General features: G+C 33.4%; 1 protein-coding gene across 1 annotated transcript; it reads right to left on the minus strand.

The window, feature by feature from the left end:
• Positions 1–479: 479 nt before the first annotated feature.
• HELRODRAFT_181019 (hypothetical protein) lies at positions 480–3721 on the minus strand (the record flags this gene model as incomplete). The annotated part of the gene is made up of 3 exons (XM_009030310.1): positions 480–738; positions 2187–2251; positions 2741–3721. The coding sequence occupies 3 exons, from the start codon at positions 3719–3721 to the stop codon at positions 480–482; spliced, it is 1305 nt and encodes a 434-aa protein (XP_009028558.1).
• Between the last annotated feature and the right edge of the window lie 7256 nt (positions 3722–10977).

A 10977-nucleotide genomic window follows, 5' to 3' on the forward strand; every position in this document is an offset into this window, starting at 1 on the left:
ATGTATGTATGTATGTATGTATGTATGTATGTATGTATGTATGTATGTATGTATGTATGTATGTATGTATGTATGTATGTATGTATGTATGTATGTATGTATGTATGTATGTATGTATGTATGTATGTATGTATGTATGTATGTATGTATGTATGTATGTATGTATGTATGTATGTATGTATGTATGTATGTATGTATGTATGTATGTATGTATGTATGTATGTATGTATGTATGTATGTATGTATGTATGTATGTATGTATGTATGTATGTATGTATGTATGTATGTATGTATGTATGTATGTATGTATGTATGTATGTATGTATGTATGTATGTATGTATGTATGTATGTATGTATGTATGTATGTATGTATGTATGTATGTATGTATGTATGTATGTATGTTAAAACCAAAACATGATGAGTGACACTGAACCGTCAAACATCAAGTAACAAATGGATCAACACTTTGATTTGTCGTTAATTGCACATGTCGGCATTCAGTTGGATATTTTCAAGCACACAGACACGCAGGAACCGCTGCAACAAGCACGAAATGTGGTTAGTTGCGAAAAACAGTTCCCTGCTGTCGCCTGATCTGACGCTGATCATTTTGCATATTTCCTTAAGAAATTTAAGGGTGTTGGGGTCCATCGGGCCGAGAACCTCGATGCATATTGGCAAGAATTCCATCGAGGGAAGGGCGTTCCCATATTTTTTCATTTTCTCGTCCGCTGCCCTGTATGTATGTATGTATGTATGTTTGTCATTTTTTACGAATTCGATATCACAAAACAGAATCAGAATTCAGTGAGTTTAGAAACTTTAATAGAAAAAAAATATAAAATAATACTTTTAAAATTTTAATTATTATAATTATAATTATTTTTATTATTATTAATAATATAATTATTCAGAAGGGCGCAAAAGTTTTTCTTAGGAGTAAGTTTCTCTTCCATTGGGGCAGATGGATGAACTTCTGCATCTCTATCTCTCTCCTCTTTCTTTCATTCATTATTATCTCCTTTTTTTAAATATTATTATGGTTAGACAAGTTAAAATAATAACTTAACGATCAATTGAAATAAAAACCACCAAATCATCAGCCAATGATGAATAAACATTTTGAATAATTCAAATCTCAGAGAGCCAATCAGAGACGAGCACCCCAAATCAAGCAGCCAATCTAATCACAGCTCGACACTTAATATTTTCAATGTTTGAAATCCAACATCCCAAATCAAGCAACCAATCAGAATTAGGCCTACCATATTTATTTTATTTTTCTCCGCCATAGTTTGAAGGATACTTCTTTTCCATTCCGGAATACTCATCCATTTCCGCTCCTCTTCTGTTCGTCTCGACCAGCCAGCCTTATTATTATTAGTATTTTTATAGTAGTAGTAGTAGTAGTAGTGTAGTAAGAGTAGTAATATTAGTAGTAGTAGTAGTAATAGTAGTAAAAGTAGTAGCAGTAGTAGTAGTAGTAGTAGTAGTAGCAGCAGTAATAGTAGTAGTAGTAGTAGCAGTAGTAGTAGTAGTAGTAGTAGTAGTAGTAGTAGTAGCAGAATTAGTAGTAGTAGTAGTAGTAGCAGCAGAATTAGTAGTAGTAGTAGTAGTAGTAGTAGTAGTAGTAGTAGTAGTAGTAGTAGTAGTAGTGGTAGTATGACCATCAGTTAAAAAGATCAAATGAATGAGAGAACGTACGAGAAATGAGTTAACGAGTTCTTCATTCTTTCTTTCTATCAACGGTATTCTCCAGGTCGGTGTATTAAACGTAATCATTGTGTATCCAGGTATCTTTGTGACATCTGGCGAGGATATTTTTGAAATTTTATTTTTTTTTCACTTAGTGACATTTCTCCTCTGCTCGCTAAGCTGGTACAAAAATTCATGAAGAAAAACTTATTTACCTCATTTATACTCCATAAAAACATTCATACATACAAACATTCTTACATACAATCATACATGCAAACATTCATACATACACTTATACATACATTCACACATACATTCATACATACACACGTACATACACACACACATACATACGTACATACATATCAATATTTCTTAATATATATGAAGTTGTATTTAACAGTTATTGTCTTATTGTATTTTTGAAAACCTTACAATTTGTATCAGTTAAATAATGGTTTTTCAACAAAATTTTTCATACCTAACATTAGCATTGGAGGACCACCCTGTGGACCCCAAAAAAACACTCGATCGTCAGGGTTTTCATCACCCTTTGTTGATGTTGTTGTTGTTGTTTGTTGGGTAGTTGTTGTTGGTTGTTGTATGTTTGTTTCTGTTGAGTTGGTGCTGGTCATCTGGGAGGAATTATTCTTCTGCTGATGAAGTTGATTTTGTTGTTGTTGGTAGCAGTGCTGCTGCTGTTGTTGGAGGTGGCCATGTGGTTGTTGTGGCTGATGTGGTTGATGTAGTTGTTGTGGCTGTTGTGGCTGATGTGGTTGTTGTCGCCGTACTGATGATCGTATGCTCACAGAACTTGATGCTGTTATAACCGCCTGAGATAGTTGCGAAACTATTTGATGATGTCGTTGATGCTTTTGTTGTTGTTGTTGTCGTTGATGCTTTTGTTGTTGTTGTTGTTGTTGCCGTTGTTGTTGTTGATGCCGTTGTTGTTGTTGTTGCTGTTGTTGTTGTTGGTGTTGTTGATGATGTTGTTGATGTTGTTGATGTTGTTGTTGTTGTTCTTGCTTAATGTTGCTTACTATTTCTGTTTTTGTCGTTGTAACAGATCCTGTGTGCAAGAAAAGTTCAGCAGTAGATGGTATAATTTGATCGTTCGGGGTAGCTGGTAATAAAATCGGCGGTACAGGATCTCCATTGAACGTAGCAGGGTCACCTGTCTCATCCCCTCTCCCTCCACACGCTTCCAACTGCTGTGGGAAACATTTTTTAATAAACTTCGCAGCTGAAGAGGGACCACCACGAGACTTTGGCGTACACTTTTTAAGGAGTTCTGCTGCTGTAGATGTTGCGCAACAATTCGGGGAACAGTTTTCGTTGAAGTTGGTTGTTGCAGGTGTTGCGCAACGATTCTGGGAACATTTTTTAGCAAAATTTTTAGCTGCAGATGTCGTAGAGGAATTAGGAAAAAAAGACAGGACAGCAGGCTTCCTGACGAGTGCATTGTTAAGGACGGCACTGATGTCAATTGAATTGCTCGATGCCTCCTTAGTAAGCCCTGATTGGCCGGTTCTCATTTCTTTTGTCAGTGATGATAAGGATCTTGTTGTTGCTGATGATGATGCTGATAATGGTGGTGGTGGTGAGGGCGATAAAGATCTTGATAACGATCTCTTCAGATGTGATTTTGAAGCTGTGGGCGGTGCCATTGAAGATTTTGATTGCGGCCTGCGCCTGTATCTTTCGGTGATGTTTTTGCAATTGTTGTTACCGCATAATTTCATTCCCGATGTCTTTGATGTTGCTTTCGATCTAGAAAGGGATGGTTTCAGTGTCGTTGTTTTTGTCGTCGTTGTTGTCGTTACTGCCGCTGATGTTGTCGTAACTGTTGTCATCGTGCCGGACGAGTTGCTCAGTGTGGCTCTTGTGGTTGTTGTAGTTGCAGTCGTTACTTTTTTTCTCGTTGTTGATGTTGTCGTTGTTGTTGTTGTTGTTTCTGAGGAAATATCTTCTGTTTGTTGTTTATTCGTCCCCGTGTAATAGGATAATTTTGAATTTGTCATGTTCGTATTGCTTACCTTCTTACGGCTGGTTTTTTATTTTTCAAATTTATTTTGAAGAAAAATTCTTTCGGTTTTATGAATCGTTTGGCCTTGTGATTATTATGTTATTATTATTATTATTATTATTATTATTATTATTATTTGTTTTCTGAAAGCGTTACTCATATGCCGTGTCGAAATGATAAAGCTTTAGAAGCAACGATAAATATGTATGTGTGTATGTATGTTTGTATGCGTGCGTGTATATGTATGTGTGTGAATATGTATGTATATATGTGCGTGCATATGTATGTATGCGTGTGTGATGTGTGTATTTAAGCACGTATGTATCTATAAATGTTTTATAACTACCGATATTATGAATATTATTATTGTTATTGTTACTATTATTGTTGATGTTGTTGTTTTCGTAAAATGTTTTCACTGCGTCTTCGTCATAATCTATTTGGTTTATTTTCGTTCCTTGTTCAAATTTTTTTTTATTTTGATACTTTGTATAATTTTTAATTTATATTTATATTCTTCTCAGATTTATGATATGTAAGGCAACCATCTTGTTTATAAATTAGGCAATTGTACATATATATATGTGTATGTGTGTGTGTGTTTGTGTGTGTGTGTTTGTGTGCGCGCACACGTGTGTGTGTGTATAAACTTTTAAATTCCTAAATAGCCAGCCATTAGTTTAGACATAGATAAGAAGAGAATTAACCAGACATAAACAAAAAACGCGCTGAGCATAAACAAATTGTACAGATACAAATACAAAACTTTGTTGTATTGTATTGTGTGTTCGTGTGAGTGTGTGTGTGTGTATGTGTGTTTGTGTGTATGTGTGAGTGTGTGAACTGGTATTTTTCGTATGTACATAATTATATTAAACGTAATTATAAAACATGTTTGCATGTTAAGTGAATTATTCTTGCTTGAGTACGTGAAGTGTGTTACATAAAATGTTTGTGTGTGTGTGTGTGTGTCTGTGTCTGTGTCTGTCTGTCTTTGTTTTCATTATCCATATCCTACTGTCTTTCATTATAAACACTTCTACAAATAAGCAGTTTGCGTGCACACACACCCACACACACATACATATATACACACACGCACATACATACATACACCCACACACACACATACAGCACAAACAAAATCAAACAAACAACAACATCCAGCAAGCACCTACAAAGACGAAACAATAGCCCAGTAGAATGAACAAACAAATTAATTAAAAACTTCAAAGAGATCTCTAGTTTTGTGCCCACCGCAACAACAACAACATCGCAACACTTGTGGTAGTAGTAGTAGTGTAGTAGTAGTAGTGGTAGTAGTAGCAGAAGCAGCTGTAATAGCAGTATTTGAAACTCATACAATGTGTTTACTTACGTGAACTGTCTGTGTTGCTGTTGTTGTTGCCCCTGATGGCATTGAAGATTGAAAAGTACTAACAAATAAATTAACTAACTAATTGATTAATTAATTAATTAGTAAACAAATATAATAATTGTAATATATGTAAAGATTACTTCAATTTAAATATGCAGTACTCCTACTATATACACATACATATTACATGTAAGTGCTTCAGACATATACATATAATATATAGTATACATTTTCATTTACATTTATAGTTATACAATAGTTATACAATACAACTTCATATACATACATATATATATTATATATATATATATTGCATACATATATATATATATATATATATTGCATACATATATATATATATATATATATATATATATATATATATATATATATATATATATTGCATGTATTTATAAAAGCAAGAAGAATTCTTAATTCTCAATGCCTATAATTATAAGTTTTTTGGTTTTTTTTTGAATTATAGGTAATAATATTAGTAATAACAATTGATAATTATAACAGTTAATGACTATTATAATTAATAATAATAATTATGTTAAATTTGTTTTATCAAGTGCTAATCGATTGAATGAACGTGAGCTAATTTCATTTTCGCAAGTAAAAATGCGACAGATAGAGGAAAATAATTAAGAAAGATAATTGAATATCTATTTTTATGATACTATATCTTGAAAAGTAGTATCATTTATCGTTAGTTAAATCGTTAATCAGAATTAATCTATCTCATTTGTCTGTGTAAGCAAAATAGTCTTTTTTGGATATAAAGCCGGTTGTAAAAACTCAGAAAGAGAACGGTGCAAAATCAAAGGTCAGTTAATAATGGAATAAAGTTATTTTATTGTTAATATTATTTCTCTTTGTGTGTATCTCTCTCTCTCTCTCTCTCTCTCTCTCTATCTCTATCTCTCTCTCTCTTTCTCTCTGTGTGTGTGTGTGTTTGTACGTATGCCGGGGTGGGCAAACTTTGCTGTGAGGGCCGCATTGAGAACTATTTTACCTTTGAAGGGCCGCATATGTACTTGAATAGCACATTTTTTCGACCCGGGGGAATATTTTTTGAGATTTGTGGTTCCATTTTCTTGGTCCTATGCTGTCTGTTTTGTTATACTCAGCGTTCGATCATTTATAATACTAATAATAATAATAAACAATAATAATAATAAATAATAATAATTAATAATAATAATTCTTCAAAACTGAGCTGCGATACTAAGAGAGCAATTACTTTACAATTACAAATTGATCCAACACCTTACATTAAGTGCTAGAGTAGGGAGGTTTACAACGTGAAATATTACACCCCGCCATAAATACTGGCGACTATAACAACAACAACAACAATAATAATAATAATAACAGCGTTAATAATAATAACAAAATGACTCCTGTGGTGAATAATATAGTTAGTTGATTCTTTATTTGTTACCGATCGAATTATTAAAATTAAGTGTACGAATATGAAAAAAAATTCTAATTCTACTATCCATCTTTATCTGTTTTGCTTAATCGTATTCTTTCTCTCTCTCTTTCTCTCTCTATATATACATATCTTTCTTTCTCGTTAACTTTTCCATCTTTCTGACGCGCTTAATCCATCTTTCTCTCTCTCTCTCTCTCTCTCTCACTCTTTCTATCTTTCTCCGTTTCTCATTCTCTCTCTATCTCTTTGGTCCACTAAGTTCAAACTTTAAGAATGTGAGTATTGTTTATTTGTTCGAGATTTCTTATACACCTATGTATGTGCGTGCGTGCGTGCAAGTATGTAAGTGTGTGTGTGTTTGTGTGTGTCTGTTTATGTATGTGTCTGTCTATGTACGTATGTATACTGTTGCATTGGTGTGTGATTCTTTTCAAATGTAAATCTAGTGACTCTTGAGGAGCGCTTATGTAACGTCTTTGTGTTCCAGCCAGGGTTTTGTATTTAAAGCTTGTATTTTTGTATTTGTGTCAGTACCATTAGTATACATAAATATGTGTATATGTGTGTGTGCGTGCGTGTGTGTGTATGTGCGTGTGTGTGCGTTCGTGTCTGTGTGTTGATTGTAAATGCATTTGCCATTACAAATTTGATCGCATGTTATTTCTGTAAAATGATATGTGCCTAACATATGTTTAGTTTTAATTTGCAGGAACACACACACACATGCGTACGTACATATATAGACATACATAAACACATACATACCTACATACGTGTATACTGAATATACGCGAAAGTAAACACAAAGAAATTTGCATGTAAACATGTGTTCGTGTGTGTGTGTGTGTGTGTGTGTAAGTTGGGAGATCTCATTCATGCAAATGTGTGGCTGTGTGTTGTATGTACGTGTGTAATGTGTGCGTGCCTAGCTTTGCTCTCAAATCAACGATGAATTATTATTATTATTGTTATTATTATTATTACTATTGCGTAACGAGATTAAGTTAGAAACTTCAACAGCTTGATTTTGACGGTACCGGTCTAGTATGTATGAATGAATTAATTAATTAAAAAAGAAATAATAATAAGTTGATTATTATTATTATTATTTATAATTATTATAGAAATGCAAAACTCATCGTTACGTAACTAGCTGAACAGACACGTCGTTGTTATCACCACCATGCGGTATTTCAAGTTATACACACACACACACTCACATACAAACACACACATACACACACACACATACAAACATTTTTGCGTTATTAAGCAATGCCTTGTCCATTTATATAACACGCGTGTGCGTTTGTTTGTTTGTGTGTGTGTGTATGTGTTAGTGGTGTGTGTATGTCTGTGTGTATGTGTTAGTGGTGTGTATGTGTTAGTGGTGTGTGTGTGTATGTGTTAGTGGTGTGTGTGTGTCTGTGTGTATGTGTTAGTGGTGTGTGTGTAAATGTGTGTATGTGTAAATATGTGTGTGTGTAAATATGTGTGTGTATGTGTGTGTAAATTTGTGTGTGTGTAAATATGTGTGTGTATGTGTAGTTTTGTATGTGTGTGTGTGTGTGTACTTATTGACAATGAAATTAATTGAAAATTTTTAATTAAATGTTACTACTAAAATATTTAATTAAAAATGTTACATGTTATAAATTTGTTAATTATAAATATGGTCAGTTAATTAACAATATGGTTAATTAGTTAATTAATGATATGGTTAATAAATTTATTAATTATTTTTAAACTCGAACGGATTATCTTTCCATGTCTGTTTATCAGTTTACGATGTAATTACTGTTGTTGCGCATGTCTTCATTAACGTTTCAGATAATCTCTCTCTTTCTCTCTCTCTCTCTCTATTTCTCTCTCTCTTTTTTTTCTTACTTTCTGTCTCTCCCTTTAACTTGGTTATGCTTTTTCTCTCTTGCTCTAGAGAGAGAAAGAGAGAGCGAAAGGGTGAGGCTTTATTTGAATATTTGAATGTATGGTTAATAAGCTTATTTTGTAGTACTGCGTCCAAATAATATCGTAAACGTGCTTGTGTGCGTGTGTGTGTGGATGTGTTTGTTTGTTTGTCTCTAGCTGTGTGTGTGTGTGTGCGTGTGTGTGTGGTGAGTGCTTAAATGCGTGTATGTAAGTGTAGAAGCGTGCTTTTTTGAATAGAGCTATTAACAATGGTGTCAGAGGTCAGTGTCTTTGTTTGACCTTCAAAAGGTCATCGTGTGGTGATGATAATGATGGGGTGGCATGTGTCAAGGACGAATTGAGGTGTAAAAATTATTTCAGCTTAGGCTGAGATGTCTAATTGTTGTTGTTGGTGATGATGCCTGTTGTTGTTGCTGTTGTTGTTATTGTTGCTGTACTTATTATTATTATTGTTATTATTGCTGTTATGACGTCACTGATAAGAAATAATTGGATTGACAGCCGTGAGAGAAAGATATTAATCGATACGCTGCCCGTTAGCATGCGTCTTAATTTATAACAACGGCCAACAGCATGCGGTGCGTAATAATAATAATAATGATTAATAATAATAATTATTAATAATAATTAATAATAATAGTAATAATGTAGCAACTAGAAACATGTCAAACACGTCAATGTTAGATACATGTCTTAATGCCATTGTTTCTAACCAATCATGCTTAAGTTAACGCCTCAAATGCATTTACAACACACGCACACACATACACACACACACGCACATACACACACACACACATATATATATATATATATATATATATATATATATATATATATATAGTCACGTACATACGTACTGCCTATATAAGCAACGTGCACACAGACTCATACACATTTAAATGTATGTGAATGTATGTACACTCGCACACGTCTTAATAGTTGTATGTTTCTTTGAAACTTCTATGTAACTTTTTGAATGCAAATTTGTTTGGGTAGGTAAGATTATTTTGGATATCAGACTGATTGCTTGGATGATGAAATTAGGATAGAGGTATGTACGAACTTGACTATCTGATACTTATTTGATTCATCTACTTTTTGCTCCTTCACTCATTTAATTCATTCATCCGTTTATTCGTTTATTAATTAATATGATTATTCATTCTATCACTCATTGGCTTACTCATTTTTCATTCATTTTTTTTCATAATTTTTTTCTCTCTCAATCATTCATCGGTTCGCTTATTTCATATTACTCCCTCAAGGCTTAACTAGCAGCTTTTTTCAATAATTTAAGATAGATTTATAAGAGAGAGAGAGAGAGAGGGAGGGAGAGAAATAGAGAGGGGAAGAATAGAAAACTGGTGAACAAGCAAACACCGACGAAATATAGATAGAATGTAGAATATATACAGAGAGAATGAAAGAATAAAAAGTGAGATGAAGAGAAAAGTAGTAAGAGAATAAGATCAGATTGCTTATTTATTCATAGTTGGTTTCCTTGGAGCCCTGGGTATATCGGATTTCCACGTCTGTCTGTCTGTCCGTCTGTCTGTCTGTCCGTCTGTCTGTCTGTCCGTCTGTCGCTCTGTATTTGTACCTGTCTGTGCTCGTGTATGTTTGTATGTATGTATATCTATTTGTTTGTCTCTATATAATTATATACATGTATGTGTTCGTTTGTTTGTGCGTCTGTATGTATGTCCATATCTTTGTATGTTTGTCAGTCTGTCTTTCAGTCTGACTATTATTTACATGTCTGTGTGTTTATATTTTATATTTTTCAAGTTTTATTTTCAAATTTTATGACTTGCTCAATAATAAACTAATTAATTAATAATAATTAACTGCTAACTTTACATTTACAAGCATGATCCATTCATTCATTAAACTTATATATAGCAAGAAATACATAATTTACAGTGCGTGCGTGTGTGTGTGTGCGTGTGTATATATATGTGTGTGTGTGTTTATGTGCGTGTTTGTGTGTCGATGGTCACACGATACAAATTACAATATTAAATGGCTTTATTACCCAACAAGCGTTTGCTTATTAGATTAATTTACTATCACCATTCTCCTGTTGGGGGCTTCGAGTCTGTCTGTCATCCCCCCCCCCTCTCTCTCTGTCTTTCCATCATCATCTTCTTCTTCTTCCTCACATTCTAAGTCGTCTTCATTATCATCATCATTATTGCTGGCTACGTCATTATCATCAATTTTAGCATCATCATCATTAGCGTTTATGACGTCACTTTTGATGTCATTTTAAATATTATCTATAATTTTTTTTACAATAGTAAGAGTGACATTAGCGCAAGACAACAGTTAGAGCAACATCATCGTCAACAACTACTACGTCAACAACAACAACTACCACTACTACTACTACTACTACCCCAACAACAACTACTTCTACTACATCAACATCAATAACAACAACGTCATTAACAACAACATCAACAACAACTACTACAACAACAACAACAACGACAACACA

The sequence above is a fragment of the Helobdella robusta genome (assembly GCF_000326865.2).
Source record: "Helobdella robusta unplaced genomic scaffold HELROscaffold_67, whole genome shotgun sequence".
NCBI lineage: Eukaryota > Metazoa > Annelida > Clitellata > Rhynchobdellida > Glossiphoniidae > Helobdella > Helobdella robusta.